The 19197-nt window shown below is 34.1% G+C and overlaps 1 protein-coding gene across 1 annotated transcript; it reads left to right on the forward strand.

Annotated features, from left to right (window-relative positions):
* Positions 1-13130: 13130 nt before the first annotated feature.
* Positions 13131-16325, forward strand: LOC112738122 (leucine-rich repeat extensin-like protein 4). Its single transcript, XM_025788418.3, has one exon. It carries the CDS (start codon positions 13572-13574, stop codon positions 15783-15785), a length of 2214 nt encoding a protein of 737 aa, XP_025644203.1. The 5' UTR covers positions 13131-13571; the 3' UTR covers positions 15786-16325.
* The last annotated feature ends 2872 nt before the right edge of the window (positions 16326-19197 follow it).

Below are 19197 nucleotides of genomic sequence, written 5' to 3' on the forward strand. Positions count from 1 at the left end.
ATATAAAACACAACTAAATTTAATCATGACATGAATATTGACAGTACATTATATTTGATTGAAAAAGATATAAAAATTAGATGGTCTATGACAAGAGTAAGAAAAAGAAAAATTAAAGAAATTCTACAATAAATTATTGCAACTATACTTAAAAAAAACTCAAAACAATAGTAATTAGATTCTAAAATTATTCTTTGCATCATTAATCACGAAGATACATGAATAATAAAAAAGACACTTATGAAATTAACTGGTGGTACGGCTCTTCATTAATTTCTATGTTATTTTAAAATTTGAGATATTAAAAATTTATTACGTACTCAACATTTTAAGTATTTTATTTTACTAAAAAATATTAAGTATTTAGGTATATTTTCAATGCAGTAAAGTATTAAAGGTTTAGTAGAGTATTTATTAAATTTTTTATTCACTAAACCCTTATTCATTAATCTTTAAATAAAAGTCTTTAATTTATATAAAAATCAGATTATGAATATTATTTTGTGAGATTTATTTTTTATTAATTTTTTTTGAGAAATTTTTAAATTTATTAAGAGTATTTATCTCTATGATATTTTTAGACTTATCCAATTTGTATCAATTTTTTATTAAGAGTATTTATATATTTATCTCTATGATGTTTTAAGTTATTTTAGGATATTTCTTATAATTTAGAATGGCAATTTTTTTTCTCGCGGTTGAATCATTGGATCCCAATTTAGTAGAATCAAATACATATTCATTTAATTTTCTGTAAGTTTTTGTAAAAATAATAATTAAAAATTATTAACATGATATATATTTATATTTAATTGTTATTTTTATATAAAAAGTATAAACTATTTTAATAAACTTTTTCGATTTTCTAAAAATACATCCACGTAAATTTGGAATTAAATTCTTTTAAGATGAAAAAATTAGTAAAATAATAAAATAAAAAATAATTATTTTTAAATTAAAATAATGAATTTATGTATGTAAAAATATGAATTTAATGATAATTAATTTTTATTTATTATTTTATTAATTTAAAAAAATATATTTATATATTTGTATAAAATATAATTATTATTAATTAATTATATATTTAAATTAATTTTTAATTAATAAAATAAAAAAATTTGTATTTTGTTATTAAAACATATTATTATAAAATTAAAATTTTATATTTAAATTAAATAAATATAATAAATACTGAAATATATTTGATGTAGAAAAATGATAGATGTGCATAGGCGTGACATATCGGAAATGGATCTTCTCCAATTTTTTTAATATTTAAGAAAATACAGTGTGATCTCTTATTATTAACTTTATAAATTAGACTAAAATTAAATATGAGAGAGAACAATAAAAAATGAAAAATCACAAATGATACTATTTAATTTTTTTTTTCACTAAAAAGGATTCACTCTCTCACATATCCGAGTATAGAGAGAGAAAACACATTAAACTCACAAATCGAAAACTTTATTTTGTATTCGGGTTAAATAACAAAAAAAATTGAGTACACCCAGGATAAGATACAATCAAGCAATTGTGCATAAAGCAAACGAGATACATATATAAAGGATAAGGTTTTCATTATTTTAGATAAGTACCTTGAAAAGAATTTTATATAAATAATTTATTAGCTCAATCATTATCACACTAAATCTATCTCAATTCCATCAACTCTTTTTTTTTGTGCTTTTCATACAAATAACCCGTAATTAATTTTTGTATGTAGTAATTTATCGCAATAAAATTATCAAAAACATAAAAAAAGTAATAGATTACTTCAAAATATAATTTAATTAAAATTTAATCATAACTAATTAAATTAATTAATACAAATTTTTATTATTCATATAACAAAATATATTATTGACTTAAAACTAACTATAAAAATAATTCAACTATTTAATAATAATCTAACATCATAAAATTTTACGTTTAAAAGTAATTTCATATGCAATTAATCAACTTATTATGTTCTGCTATTTTAATATATCTTGTATAAGTAATCTATCGTATCAACTAATTATTAACTCAAGAATGTTAGCACCACTAATAATTAATTAAAATTAGGTAAACTAATATATCATTATTTTATCATATTTTTTAACTATTTTAATTTAACTATAAATTTCATAAATTAAGATATCATAACATATCAATTAATTAAATATTTAAAATAACAAATACAGCTAACAAGTTATAACTTAAATAGTATAATTTCTTTATATTCATATAAGAGATTATCGATTCGAATCTTTTTTATCTTTAATATATATATAAAAAAAATAACAAATATACGAACTAATCTCAAAATCCTATGTTCCGGCCACATGCTACATTGTATAATCGGAATGTCCATTTAATGTATTTTTAGCATAAATATGATGTCTATTTTTGTAATTATCAATTTTAAATTAAAAAATTCTATAAAACTGCTGTTTATTTTATGTAAGGGAGTTGAATCAATTTTTTCACTTTTTGACCATGAAATACAAAGAAGGTAAGGAAAGGGAGGAATCGTGGCAGGTGGTTTGCTGACGTGGGACACAGCCAGAAACTAAACCCCGAAATCAGCAAAAGCTAAACCGCGTTAACAGTCACTACTCACTACGCAATTTAAGGTGGAAGCAAGGAAGGGGGTCTTTTTAGTCATTTAACGATGCGGACGCGGAGCACCATAACTAATCCCCAACGGCCAATGATCCTGCCGGACATGGGTCCCAATCCCAGACATCACATTTGTCGTTTTCCATCTTGCATTGAACAGGTTTTAAATCGCCATGTTTGGTGGGTCCCAATCACAGAAGTGCACCACCACACCATCTCATACAGATGCGCTACATGTTAGCTTCTGCCCCAATGTGAATAACTGAGCATGTTATCAAAGTCACAGGCTCACACGGCCAAGGATTGAGTCAATTTGACCCACTAAGGAACAAGGTAACGATCTTTTTACCTCTGAGGCTCTGACTTTTTCCAACATTATATGACATATATTTTTATTTTTATTTCATTTTTTCTAGTGTTATGATATTGTGGGTTCGCTTAGTTAGGATGTCCGGAGACTTATTCAGTTATTCCTATGTAATTGTTTCTTTTGGACCTAGGCTCCGATGTTAATTAATTAAATTAAAAAGAAAGGTTGTTTACAAACCTGAAAATTGTTACTATTTTTTAAATATGATTTTTTATTCAATTTTTAAATATAATATAATATTATTTTAAAATTTTAATTAATTATATCTCTTATTTTTAAAAAATTATTATTTTTTTATTTAATTTAAATATCCACTTTATGCCTTTATGATATTAAATTTTTAAAAAATAAAATTTTTTTATTTTTTATTTTTTCTCTTCTCTCATGCACCAGCATCCCGCCACACTTATTGATCCGTTCTATTCTTTCTATTCCTTCCAATCTCTTTTGTCTCTTTTTCTATCAATATTTGTGTGTGTCACTATTCTTTCTAATTTTTTTTTTTATAATAAAATATCTAAACTTGTTCTTATAATAATAATAATAATAATAATAATAATAATAATAATATTTTTGAGTTTTGAATGTATTCAAATTTATTTTGGTATCTAAATATCTTATTTTAGATATGTTACAAAAACATATTATACTTTATTTGTTTATAATAATTGTTTGAGTTTTGGGTGTATTCAAACATATTGTACCTAAGTACATTATTTTAAAAAGTAAATAATTATTTTTTACCATAAAAGATATAAATATGGATAAAATTAACCATAAAAAAAATAAAATTAACATTGTGTCTACAAAAAATGAATTACGTTCAACAAAAATAATTAATTATTAATTATTTATTAATTTCATTATAAAATTACTTAAAATACCCAAATTATCCTTATTTTTTTCGTTATCTTTAACCTTCAAAATCTTTCAACTCAACTATCTATTAACAACAAAATTACTATCTTTTTTTCAAATTTTGAACACCATCACTGTATGACCACCACTACTACTGTCGGCACTACTATACCACCATCAACACAACACAACAACAAACAGAAATAGAAAAAATGAGACAAAAGGAGATAAATAGCAACACCAACAAATAAAGAATATGTACTTTGTGGGAACTACAATGAGAGGCGAGTGGCTCTGACAGAGATGAGTTCGAAAACGTTGTTCATATCCATCTTCCAAGTGCAGGAAAAGAGTGATGTGGTTGTGGCGGTTAAAAATAAAATCTCAACACAAGTAATTGCTTTACAATTAGCACAACACACTAACCTAATATTGTGAATGGAATGGATGATAACCATGACCGCTATACCCAATTTTGAGTGGCGCAGCTGCTCCACTGCTGGATTTGGCCAACTTGGCATCTTTTCTCTCGCCATCACAAGGCAATGCGGCAGTGTTGCTCCTCCCCTCCCCGAATCGGATCACCGTCTGTCAAAATCGCCTTTTGTCCCAGCGTCCACGTCGAAAGTCAATTCCTTGCCACAGTTCAAATCTAGAGAAACCCTTGGGGCGATTTCAGCATTGTTGCCAGGAGGAACCCTAGCACCTACGACTGGTTTCGATGGCACAGCATCGACGTCATCGCGGCCGTCAATCATAAGGTCCAAAGAGGGATGAGTTATAGACGACGATGAGTTCAGAGATTTTTACGCTGATGTTCTCTAACCTTTCACTTCCTCACCCTATGTGCCCTAACCGCCAAAACCGCATCACTCTTCCCCTGCATCTGGAAGAGAAACAATGGAGTAGCCTTCGATGGTTGTTTCTTCTGCTGTTTCATGGAGGAGGAGGGAAATCAGTGGAGGGAGAAGAAAGAAAAGGGTTCTGATAGGAAAAGCAAAAAGAAGGTGGGTGTGTACAGAGGAGGAAAAAATCTAACTCTGGAAGAGATGAAAAAAATGTTAAAAATAATAAATAGGAGTAACTTGGGTATTTTAATTAATTTTTAAATGAAATTAACAAAAATTAATAATTAGTTATTTTTGTCGAACATAATTTATCTTTTATGAGTACAACGTTAGTTTTATTCTTTTATGGTTAGTTTTATCGGCGTTTAAATCTTTCGTAGTCGAAAATGATTATTTACTCTTATTTTAAATGTGTTGCAGAAGCGTATTATACTTTACTTATTTTATACTAATACCTTGTTTAATTAACATAGAATTTTTTATTTATCAAGAGTTATTATTGAGTAAAATAATATCTCCATTTATAATATTTAGTAGTTGTAAAGGATAGTTGATTCAAATGATTTGGCATTATTTTTTTGATTAAATTGTGTATACAATTAATTTTAGGTATATATATTTTTAATGAGTTTTAGATGTGTTCTGAAATTAATTTTTTTGTGTGACTTAAATAAACTAAACAAAGAAAAACAAAACAAACAAAATAAAGGAACTGCTTAAATAGAGAGACAGTCCCATTTAAGACTACTCTTAAACTCCTCCTAAGGTGAAGGAAGCTCCACATGAGAATGTTGTAACTTCATCGCCATCTTTGCCATAGTGTCTGCCACCGTGTTTGCATCTCTCATAATCAAACGAAAGTCAACATGCCAATTCCAATGCATGATATCTCTTATTTTGAGCACCAATAGATCAATAAACCTACAACCATCTTGGTGATTAGTAACAAGATTAAACGCTTCCACACAATCCGTCTCACAAATAACATCCCGTTGACCCACATCTCAGGCTAAGAGATATCCTCTCCAAATAGCAAATAATTCCCCTTGAAGAATACTATTACTCTCAATCATTCTTAAAACACCCCCTTTGCCAACTCCCATTACAATCTCTATTAACACAAGCAAAACCAACACTATCACCCGAACCAAAATAACTAGCATCACAATTAATCTTGAAAGTACCAATGGATAGGGGATTCTAAAAACCATTTAGAGTAGAGGGAAGAGACATATGTTGTAATTCAAAAATATTCTTAAGCTCCTTTTCTGAAGTTAATGCCAGACAAATCACTTTTTTCGAAGGCCAAGTTTCATGAGGATTAAAGATGTCATTATTTCTTGCTTGCCATATCCACCAAAGTCTCGAAAAGAACTTAAACGGATGCTCTCTGTTATAATACAAGAACCAGTTCTTCAAATATAAAAGATGACAAGAAATATCCAACCTATGCCATACAAGCTGAGCTTTTGGACAATCGCGAATACAATGTTAAACTGATTCCTGGCTAGAAAGACATCTTGGGCACCTATCCGATGACGACATCCTTCTTCTGAAGCGAAAACTTGCAGTAGGAAGAGCCTCCTTAAGACATAACCAAGCCAAAAACTTGTGCTTTTCTGGAACAAGTTGGCGCCAAAGCCAAAGCCAATTCTCCCACTCCTCCTAACCAAGCAGCTGCTTACACAACCACAAGTAACCATTGCGTGAGTCATAGACTTTGGCAGCAAACCCAAACCAATACCAACCCACTTCTAGACCTTCTTGAACATCTGGACTGTAAGAGAGAATATTACCTTTCAGATTTTAAGATAAAAAAGAATAAAGAGTATCCAAATGCCACCTAACAACCGACAAAATATCTTGTATCCGGATATTCGAATCAGAAATGTGAACATAATCGATCTCATTCGATAACCGTCCTTCTCTCCTCCAGCTAGAAAACCAAAAATTCTGGTTTAATTAAATCCCCAATACACCAAGCAAACCCATCCTTAAACACTTTCCAAGCCTTGCAAAGACTCCTCCAAATAGGAGAGTTCTTGCTCTTAGGACAACTAAAACAGTCATATAGAGATGATCGGTATTTGGCATCCAACAACTGGACCCATAACATGTTTGGCTATTAGAAAAAAATCCAAACTAGCTTCTCAAGAAGAGCAATATTCACACAATAAGGATCTTTAGTCCCCAAACCTCCATATTATTTTGGAGTAACCAGTACCTTCCAACTAACAAGATTTAATCCTCTTCCATTAACTTGTCTTTTCCAAAGAAAAATTCTCATCATAGACTCTAATTTACTAATGATGATTCCTTTGAAAAAAATAGAGACTTGCATCTGGTACGTGGGAATAGCAGCTGCAACAGAATTAACCAAGCAGAGTCTACTAGACCGATTGAGTAAACTCCCTTTTCAGCTTGCTAGTCTACTCCAAATCTTATCCAGAACACCTTAAAAGTTGAATGGATCATCCTAGAATGGCTAAGGGTAACTCCAAGATACTTGCCCAAGTCCTAAACAAATCTGATAGAGGATACCCCAATGAAAACCTCTTCCCTTATCGCAGAGGCATTCTTGGAGCAAAGCGCTTTAGACTTCTCCACATTAATCTTCATCCCAGATGCTTTGCAAAAAGTCTCTAAAACCAACATCACATGTTGCACTTGTCTCTTTGTAGTTTTACAGAATAGAAGCAAGTCATCTGCAAATATTAAGTGGGATATTCTTGGTCCCCCTCTAGAAATAGCAACCGGCTCCCAAAAGCCCAAATCAACCTGATGACTAATAAAGCATGCCAATCTCTCCAACACAACACAAAAAGATAGGGTGACATAGGGTCCCCTTATCTAAGACCCCGGCTAGGAGTAAAGCCATTCAGACGATTTTCATTCCAAAGAATAGATAAGGAGGAAGCAGTGACACAATTCATAATTAAACTAATTGTAGGATTGGGAAAACCAAAGCTCTTAAGGGTATGAGCTAAAAACCTCCAGTCAATTCTATCATAAGCTTTCTCTAGATCAATCTTAAAAGCCAATGTGCCTTTCTTTGATTTAGTCTTCTTCATAAAATGGAGGACTTCTTGAGCAATAATAATGTTGTCAGGAGTTCCTCATCCCGGAATAAATCCTCCTTGAAGCGGGCCAACAATCTCCGCAATATGAGGACGGGACCTATTAACAAGGACCTTCGTGATGATCTTGTAAACTACATTGCAGAGACTAATCAGCCTGAAATCTTTCATAGATACCGGTGATTCAACCTTTGAAATAAGAACCAGTAAAGTCTCCATCATTCTCGGATCAAGAGTAACACCAGATAATGCCTGCTTAACTATCTTCCAAACATCAAGACCAATGATCTCCCAATATTCTTTGAAGAAGAAAACTTGAAACCCATCAAGACCCGGAGCTTTAAAAGAGTTCATGTGAAAAACAGCTGTTTTGACTTCTTCCAAAGTAACTGGTGCCGTAAGATTATTGCAAGCTTCCTCATTCAGAGAAGGAAGAGGCACATCACCAAGGTAACCCAAATCAACATCATCCAAACGACAGAATAAGCTTTTATAGAAAGACTCTGCTTCTCGACTTAGAACCTCTGGATCAGTTTTTCACACTCCATCCTTGAGAAAAAGGCCATGAATCTTATTATACTTCCTTCGCACAAGAGTTTGAATATGAAAGAATCTTGTATTCCTATCCTCGAACCTTACCCACTGCTCTCTGGACTTTTAGAACCATAGGAGCTCTTCTTGCACTAGAGTATTATTATAATCATCAAGCAACTGTTGCTCTTTCTGACACAAATAAATGCTATCCACCACTTCCAAACGCTTTTGTAAATAATTAATATGCTGCTCTAATTCACATTTCTTAACAAAAATGTTACCAAATACATTCGAGTTAAACTCTGGTGAATTCTTCTGTACTTCTGAAAGCTTGCCATGAATCCCTCTATTACCAGACCACCATGACTGATTCACAATATTCCTATACCCGGGATGAGTAGCCCAAGCAGCAACAAATCGAAAAGGTCGATTCCCTTTAGGCTGAGGACGACCTTTACAACGTACCAGAATAGGGCAATGATCAGACCGAAGCCTATTTAAAACTTCTGCATAAGCCTTTGGAAAGATAGATAACCAACTACTATTTATACAGACTCGGTCAAGCTTTTTTGCCACGTCAATATAATTTTTCACCCTCTTGTACCAAGAAAATTATCTCCCAGTAATCTTCAGATCAAGCAAACCACTATCCCCTAATGAAGTAGCAAACATGTCTGCTCTTTGATGAGAAAATTGACAGCCCTTAAATTCATGAGAAAATATGACTTTATTAAAATCACTAAGAACAATCCAAGGTCCTTGAAAAACCATAGATTGTGTAACAAGATAATCTCAAGGGAGAATCCTTTTATTAAATTGAGGACTACCATAAATACCACTACACCTCCAAATTAAATTATCAGATTGAAGCTCAACAGTAACACCCTGATCAAAAGTATCAATGAACTTACAACAGACACCCTTCATAGAGGATAGAAACCAAATACCCCCCCTCCCGCCTTATGCCCCTCTGCTTCCACTATATCAACAGAGTGATACCCCAACCTTTCCCAAAACAATTTTAAATGCTGAAAAGAAGAGTGAGTTTCAACCACAATAAAGAAAACAGGTCTAAATTTCCTAACAAGTTCCTTACAATGCACCCGGACAAACTTATTAGAAGCACCCCTAATATTCCAAATAATCATATTTAAACTATCCATAAATAACAAGGACAGAATAAATAAGAATATAAACTCTAAATAGAATCACCAACCTCAATAGGTGGTTTGCCCTGCGGTACTGGCACATTCTGATCCTCTAATTGCCACCCTCGGACCCCCTAACACTGCACCTGCCATGCTTGCATCTACTAAGGTTTTCTCCGTTGCGCCCCCATTTTTATCAACTGGCGACTTCTGCAGGGAGGAAGGCTGTGGACGCTTCCGTAGAAAAATTCCACGATGTGCAGGAGTTCTGCGCGATGGAGATAGCGCAGTTTCATGTTTTCCTTGCTGCCCCATCCTAATGCCAATTGATTTGCCTCCATCACCATTCAAATTGGGCCTTGGAACCCTTCTCAAACCATACTTGTGCTGCTTTCCATCTTGATCCTTCAAACCTGATGGATGACCCATTATGAATTTTCTCTTACGCAGCACTTGTTGTCAGACCTCTCCATCATCCATACACGTCTCATTAACATGACCATCAGGCATGTGAGGAGCCAATGATTCTGTAACCGCATCCTTCCCTTTAACAACTCCTAATTTCTCACCCAAATTATAAGAATTCTCACCCAAATCACGAGCTTCTGATTCAGCCTCTTTTTGAATTTCATGATTGTTGTGTGGCACTAGTGCTGGGACTTCATTATTTTTTCCATCACCAAAAGAATCATCCTTTCCTTCCAAGGACTCCTTCTCCATGCACAATGATTTATCATGTCCATATCGTGTACAAGTAGAACAAATCAGCTGTAAGCTCTCATACTCCACTTCATGAGTCATACCCTCCACTATAATATGTTTGATTACATGCAACCCAAGATTAATTTGAACACAAGCTCGGGTATATTTTCCTCTTTCTGCAAGCTTAGTGGCCAAGTCTACTTTCAACGGAACCCCTCTTGCAGAAGCAATTCGCAGCATTGCTTGTTCCTGGTAGCACCAAATTGGAAGTCCCGAGACTCGAATCCATACTAACGTTGATCCGAAGGATTTTTTGCATGGCCTAAAATCCACGTCCCAAGGCTTTACTGCAACATAGTGACCGTCCATCAACCACGGGCCACCAAGAATGACTTTCTCATGATCCGCAACAATATCAAATTTAACAAAAAAATATCCAAACCCCACATCCAACAAATCAAACCCTCCTTTATGCATAAGAGCCGTGTAGCCAAAATGCTTATCTAGCACCTTGATCACGATGGCTTCCTTATAAGGTTCAGCTAAGCATCTCTTTAGTAAAACTGACACTTGGTGGACGAGAATCACACTGCTTACCTGTCACCGTCGCGATACTATCCTCAGATAAAGACCCTACTAATGCAAAGGCCTTAGACTTTTCTGTGCCAATGACCTTATCTCTAAAAGAGATCTTCGGATGACTTTTTTAAACCCTCTCGAGAAGAACCCTCTTTAACACCGGATACACACCCTCCCACGCTCTCCCCCTTATCTCTTCCGATGGCATAGCCATCTTCTTCACCGTGTTTCATTCTCAACTGCTCGTTTCCGCTCTCTCTTTCTCTCATTCTCCCTGAGTATAGAGTATGTACTCTTTCTCTGCTAGAATTTCTTTTTTAAACTAAAACTTATACTGAGTAAGGATTTGATAGTATACATCAGTTTAAAATATGAGATATGTTTTTGGATGTATTGCACATCCATGTATCAAAGAAAGATATGAAGATATATTAAAATTTAACTTATGAACATAGAAGCATAGAATTACTTCACCAATTTATGATAAAAAAATTTAATACGATTAATGAGTAGAGTTAAATTGTATAAAAAAAATTCAGAGCCCAAAAAACCAAGTATTAAAGCAGAAGCAGAGGAACATGGCAATACCCCCATTTGTTCAATTCACACAAATCAAAACCTTCCACAAACAACTAAGTATCAAAGAATTCACAACACAGAAAAAAGTTATGAATATTAATTAATTAATTAATTAATTAAAGAGAGAAAAATATATGCGGAGGACGAGGAGTGCAGTGTGGAGGAGAAAGTAGCGACAAGAATGAGGAGCTCAGACCACGAAAAAATCCTCTGTTATGTTTTGTTTTTTTAAAATTGAGATATGATTGAAATTTTAGGAATTTTTTTTATGTGTAAGTATTTACGAGTTTACAATAAATTTTGATATTTTAAATTTAATTTTTGAAGTTTAGTTTTATTTAAACTGTTTTTTAAATATGTATTTTAAATTTTAAAAAATACTAAATCTATTTTGATGTGTTTGTTTTGATTTTTTTTTAATTAATGCAATAAAAGATTGATTAAAAAAAGAATTTAAAAGATACCTAATTGTATTGTATAAATCTAATATTTTTTATATGGACTAAGCAAATAAAATAAAATATTATATCGATATATATGTGTATGTTATTTTAATATTGAAAGTAATTAATAAAAAAATTATTTTTTTATTATAAAAAATATAAATAATAGTTTTCAAACAAAAAAGTGCAAGTGAATGACATAATTGACATTAGGCAGATTAAATGTTCTTAAAAGTAGAAATAACCTCGGTGTATACTCTCGTGTACTTTGCAAATCCTATGTAAACTGCGAGGAGAAGTGGCAAAACAGTGGATCATTAGGCCTGAATGGTTTGTGGTGTTTATTTGTATTTGTTGAAATAGAGTATTTGCATTTGTTGGACTTAATTTGTTTAATTTTGTTTGTTTTCTTATTTGAACTATGTTCTATATTATTGTATTGAAGTATCTTTTTAAAATGTATTTTTTTAATTTTTTAAATCAGACAAAAAAAAGTAAAAGATATTATATAATAAAAAGTCATTTAACAATATCAATTTATAAAAATTTAGTTAATATGTATCGTAAAAATAAATAATAAATTTATAATTAATAAAAAATTTTAAAAGTTTTTATTTAATAAATATAAAATAAATATATTAAAAACTTATTTTTTTAATATTTTTAATATTTTTTTAATTTATAAACTTCACATGTGTTTTTAAGACACAAAATAAATATGTCCATAAAAAATTAAGATTAAGCGAAATAAGCGGAGAATTTCAGAAATTTAGTGGACAAAATAGATATGTCCACACACTTTCTAATCCTTCCTATTCTACATTAAGTGGATACATCTTAGTAGTAATTATTAATTAATGAACAACTACTAATTTTCATCTAGAGGGAAAAAAGACCTACCACTAATTTTCAACAATGCAAAGTAATAATAATAAGAAAATTTCCAGTTTCCACAGTCCACACTCCACACTACTCCGGTAAGATCAACTACCCAACAAAACTTTTATTTGACTCTATAATTAATAATTTGTGTTACTCGCCGGAATTGGGCATCGCCGCCTGCCGCTATTAAAGGAAATAGTTCCCACAATCGTGCTACTTCTACCACCTGTCCAATTATGTTAATTTTCTTTTAAAATTACAATTACATTCACAGATAGATTATCGTTGCTATTATTACGGTAATACAATTGAAATACACAATTAGTTGAAAATACAATGTAATGTGTGTTATTGGTGGCTGGCTGGCTGGCTTATTGCGACTTTATTCCAAGAGTAGCAAGTAGGAACTCCAATGTAAATTGCAAGGAAGAAAAGAATAAAATCTTTTCTTATGGGAGGGTTTTGAGAAGCTACAGAATAAACAGGTCACAAAAGAAATCTATCAATCTTTCTTTCTTTTTTTCGCCTTTTCTAAACAAAAACAACAAATGAATTAATTGATTAATTAATGATATAGTAATTGTTAATAAGGAAATAAAATAAAAGGTGTGAGAGAATCTGGTGGGCTTTATGCTGTGATATAGCTGTCTTTTTGAATGAATGAATTATTCAAGCCCACTCTGCGCCTCTTCCATCTCTCTATATCGCTTCACGCAGCCATCATAAACTCTCACCACTTCTTACACTCGCAACTTGAAAATCCCTAGAAACTAGAAAGCAAAAACCCTCACACTCTCCATAACGCAAAGCTGCTGCATTTTCCTCACTCACATTCAGATCTCAACTTGAAAAAGAAAAGGAAAAGGAAAATCAAAATCCCACCAAGTTGAAAAGAGAAAAATAGAAAAGAAATTCAACTTTTGTATATCAATGCGGCATATGATATGAAGAAGGAAAATCAAAACGTTTCCGTTGTAGCTGTCCTCACTGCATTGTTGTTTGCAGGCACATTGTCATCAGTGTGTGCCTCCAACTCCAAGCAAACAAGTTTCAGTGGCGAACTCAGCCATGTGGAAACCATGTACATCAAGCAGCGGCAGTTGCTCTACTACAGGGACGAGTTCGGTGACAGAGGAGAGAATGTCACTGTAGACCCTTCCCTGGTTTTTGAGAACCAGCGCATTAGGAACGCCTACATTGCCTTGCAAGCATGGAAGCAAGCCATTGTTTCCGATCCTCTGAACTTCACAGCAAACTGGGTAGGATCTGATGTGTGCAGCTACACTGGGGTCTACTGTGCACCCGCACTGGACAACCCTAAGATCCGCACCGTTGCTGGCATTGATCTGAACCATGCGGATATTGCTGGCTACTTACCGGAAGAGCTTGGTCTCTTGGTGGATCTTGCTCTCTTCCATATTAACTCAAACAGGTTCTGTGGCACATTACCGCACCGCTTCGATAGGCTCAAGCTCTTGTTCGAATTGGATCTCAGTAACAACCGCTTCGCCGGCAAGTTCCCTGCTGTCGTATTGAGACTCCCAACCCTCAAGTTCTTGGATCTGAGGTTCAACGAGTTCGAAGGTGGGGTTCCCAGAGAGCTCTTTGACAAAGATCTTGACGCCATTTTCATCAATCACAACAGGTTCGTCTTTGAAATTCCTGATAACTTGGGAAACTCGCCGGTTTCCGTTATTGTGTTGGCCAACAACAGGTTCCACGGTTGCATCCCTGCCAGCATTGGGAACATGTCGAACCTCAACGAGATCATTCTCATGAACAATGAGCTCAGAGCGTGCTTGCCTTCCGAGATTGGCTTGTTGAAGAACCTCACAGTCTTTGATATCAGCTTCAACCAGCTCTTGGGACCATTGCCGGACGCCATTGGAGGAGCTGTGAGCTTGGAGCAGTTAGACGTAGCGCACAACTTGCTCTCTGGGAACATTCCGGCCAGTATTTGCATGCTGCCACATCTTCAGAACTTCACTTATTCTTATAACTTCTTCACAGGGGAGCCGCCGGCGTGCCTGAGGCTGGCATCGTTTGATGACCGGACGAACTGCTTGCCGGGAAGGCCGTTGCAGAGATCCGCGGCCCAATGTAGGTCGTTCTTGTCTAAACCTGTGGACTGTAACTCGTTTGGATGCAAGCCATTTGTTCCTTCCCCTTCACATCCTTCGCCTCCTTCTTCACCTTCTTCACCTTCACCCTCACCCTCTTCACCGCCTTCTATTCCTTCACCTTCTCTGCCTTCTCCCTCTTCGCCACCGTCTACCCCTTCGCCTTCTCCCCCCAATGCACCTGGACAAGCTCCTCCTCCATCAACTCCTACTCCCATACCTTCTCCACCTAGAAGCGAACCTTCCCCAATTTATAGACCACCCTCTCCTCCCTCCACACCACCCTCTTTCCCTCCTATTAATACCCCGCCATCACCACCATCAACATCACCACCATCAACATCTCCACCTTACACTCCACATTCTCCTCCTCCGCCACCGCCTCTTTACTCTCCTCCATCGCCCCCGCCATCACCAATCTATACACCACCTTCACCCACGCAGCCAGCACCTCCATCTGAGCCTTCACCTAACCCAACCCCAACTCCACCATACTGTGTCCGGTCGCCACCGCCTCCGCCGCCAAATTCTCCATCAACACCGGCTCCTGAATTATCCCCGCCCCCACCTTCGCCTTATCATTATACCTCGCCGCCACCTCCCACTCACTCACCTCCGCCACCCACATATAACCAATCACCGCCACCTCCACCACCCTGCATAGAACCTCCTCCACCGCCACCACCTTCTCCCACACCTTATCTCCCACCACCATCCCCATCACCTCCACCTCCACCGCGACCACATCATCCACCGGTCCACTATAGTTCACCACCACCGCCACCGGCACAATATAGTTCACCACCACCGCCACCGGCACAATATAGTTCTCCACCACCCCCTGTCCATTACAGTTCACCACCACCACCAACGCCTGTTCATTATAGTTCTCCGCCGCCACCAGCATCATCACCACCCTGCGAAGAAACTCCACCATCTCCGACCCCTTCCCCACCACCATCCCCTGTATATGAAGGGCCATTGCCACCTGTCGTCGGAGTCCCGTACTCTTCGCCTCCACCACCACCTTTCTATTAATTCTTTTGAGATGTTCTCTCCTCTAACCTTTCAATCTCTCTCCAACACAATTCACACTTGTTTTTGCGGCCAATTCTTCTACTACACACGGCCCCTTCCTGTGCCTTCTCAATTATTCATGATAATGGTAGCGACTCTCGTCGCTTGTGGAGCAAAATTAAACATGCTAGATTATGACCACTCTGTGCAATGCAACATTTGTTCTTATTTGGATTTGTATCATTATGTGCTCAAAAGACACGAAAGTGAGAAGAGGTAGCCGTGTGTTTGCGGGTAAGAGGAGAAAGCTTCTCCATATTTTGATTTGAATTATTATGAATATTCCCAGTTGTGAAATAAAAAAAAAATGCCAGAAAAAAAAGAATAGGTTGCAGAGAAAATTGTATGTATAGCAATCAATCGGGGACCATAAGTTTCATGGCTGCAAAAACCATTGTAGCATTAGCACTTCCTGCTACTTCCATTTCTACTTCCTGGAGTTTATTGTTATTATTATCTCTCTTATATAATTAATATTCTTATCATTTTTTTAAACTTCTATACATTTTGTGTATTTTGGTTTCCTGAATTTAAGTTGTTCCTCTTATGAGCATTCTAATCTGTATCTGCTGTGAGATAATTGATTTCAAAGGTGTATTTTTCTGGACATCCCTGCAACTGCAAGTGTTGGTTGTTTTTGCTTCTACTTTTAAGTCTTTGCGTGAAGTAATAATGAATGAGTTAATGAAACTAACATAAGTGGAAAGGGGGTGTGTATAGTGATATTAATGTCTCCGATGGAGGCAACCACCAGATCCTACATGTCCTGATTGAGATCACGGTGGTGGGGCCTCAATCACTGAATTTCCCAAGTAACGTTAAGGAACACCAATTTTTTAATAAACTCTCTTCTGCTTCATTTGATTATTAAATCCTAATATTGTTTAAGTTTACCCCTGCTGCCATCCATGTGCAAACCTTTGATTTGAATTTAAATCTGCACAAACATCAAACATGACACCCATTGGATTCTCGACAATAGTACTATTAAACTTGTGACTAGCCCAATCATGTGTAGTTGTGTACAAAGTCTTGCATATCTATTATGCCTCTTTGTTTCACTTTATTTTTTTTAGATTATTTTCTTTGTGATATATTAGATGACGGGTCTCCAAGTTAAAAGTGTGTTATACACTTACAAATTATCCAGTATGAAACTAAAATAGACCAAGGGTGTGTTTGGTAACCACGTTTGAAGGAAAAAATCACGTTAGAGCTTCTTGAAAGCTTCACTTTTTTGTTTGGCTAAATTTCTTCTCTACAAACGGAGAAGTGATTTTGTTCATAAAATCACGTTTAGAAGAAGCAATAATTTCTAGCTTCTCCGTTGCACTAACGTGCTTTTAGCCAATACCTTCAATATTTATTTTTCTTTTACCAACTTTATCCTTTATACATGTTATTGCATTATTTATAGAATTCTTATTATTCTTTTCTATATGAACTCTTTTTTTATTATTTATTATTTATATTTTTTATTAATTTTTTATTTGATATTATATATTTTTATAGTTATAATTTTTGTGTATTGTATTTATTATTATCTTTTTATAATAGAATTTATTGATCCAATTAGGTAAAATAAATTAAATAAAAAAATTAATCATAAATAATAATAATAGTTAAAAATTATAATGTACTAAAAAAGAGTACTAAGAATATTAAAAATATACTATATAAAAAACATATAAGAGAAAAGTATAAAAAAAAATTAAACATATATAAAAAAATAATATTATAATTTAATGTCATGTCCTTTTAAGTAATTATCTATCTAAAAGTGATTTTAACTAATATTATCCAAACAATATTTATTTTATCAAAATCAATTTTGGTAAAGAGTTGTCAAACATAAATCATGTTAACACAAACTTACTTCTATCCAAAATCAATTCTATAAAATCACTTTTATTCAAACTCCAGTTTCACCAACCACAATCCAAACACACACCAAATTAGCCTTCTGCAATTGCCAAGCTAACCCAAAATGAATAAACGAATGAATGGATGAGGTTGCTATATATTTATTGTTGAGTGTTTGAAGTTGCAATATTATTTTATCTGCATATTTTCAGAGAAATGGAAAATTAACTGGACTCCATAGAGTGAAGTATTGAACATGGAGGGTAGGTGCTTTTATTAACTATCTAACCAGTTAATGCACGCACCAAATATTAGGTGAAAAATTGCATCCCCTGCTGAAGGCAGTGTCGGTGTCGGTATAATTTATCTTTATCACAGCAAGTGATAATTGAAGTTCTATATATGTAATGTAATTTGCTGGACATAGCCTTCCAATAAATTCACCAATTTTGGTATTAGGGGGATAAAATAAGGTGAAAAAATATTATACATGGCCATACACGTTCCACTTGTCCTTGCACGAAGGGAAAATTGGTAAATAATGCAATGTAAAGTAAAGAAAGCAAGACATGTTCCGCATCCTACACCACTATAAAGGACAGTGACCTTTTATGATAGGGACCCTCCTTAGATAATATAACAAACTACGTTACCAACAATATATCTGCCAACTTCTGTCAACTCTTATTTATAATTGTGTTTCATGAAAGTGTGTTTGTGGATGTGTCTAATAAAAATGTCTTTTTTATAGCTGTATTTTATAGAAGTGTCTTTATAGATATATTTTCTGGATGTGTCTCTTTATATATGTATTTAAAATATATTAATTATTAGACACATCTACGAACACACTTCCATGAAACACAATTATAAATAAGAGTTGGAAAAAGTTGGCAGATAGTATGTTGGTATCCTATACTTTTCAAACAAAATATCACTAGTTTTTAAATTGGTTGTGTTAAATTTGCTAATACGACACAATAAGTGATATTTCAATTAGCGGGGAAGTCCGTTCCGTTCCGCTAAAAATTTGCCCTTTGGCGGGCTGGTCCGTCCTGTCCCACCTAGTGAGGCGATCTTAAAATTTCATTCCGTCCCGCTTAATGGTGGGCTGGCCCGCCAAATATCTTTTTTTTTTTTTAACTTTTAACTAGTAAATAATATATATAAAGATATAAAAAAAAATTTTCTGTGTGTTATTTTTACTATTATAATTTCTAAAGGTATAAACAAATTATAATTTTTATATTCACAAACATTAAAGTCTTTGTAATTATAAATATCTAATAAACATAATTATAAACCAAGTTTTCATCCAAAACATAATTATAAATATTGTCTTTAAAACAAAATAAACATAATCCAAAACACTCAATTTTCATCTTCATTCTCTTGTAAGTTGGGTTGGGAGAAGTTGAATTTTGACAAAAAAAAATTGTAAAAATACCCCTTACTAATACTAAGCCCGGCAGGGAAGCCCACCCCGCCTCGCCAATGCCTGCGGTTTAAG

This window comes from Arachis hypogaea, chromosome 13 (genome assembly GCF_003086295.3).
Source record: "Arachis hypogaea cultivar Tifrunner chromosome 13, arahy.Tifrunner.gnm2.J5K5, whole genome shotgun sequence".
NCBI classification, from domain to species: Eukaryota; Viridiplantae; Streptophyta; class Magnoliopsida; order Fabales; family Fabaceae; genus Arachis; species Arachis hypogaea.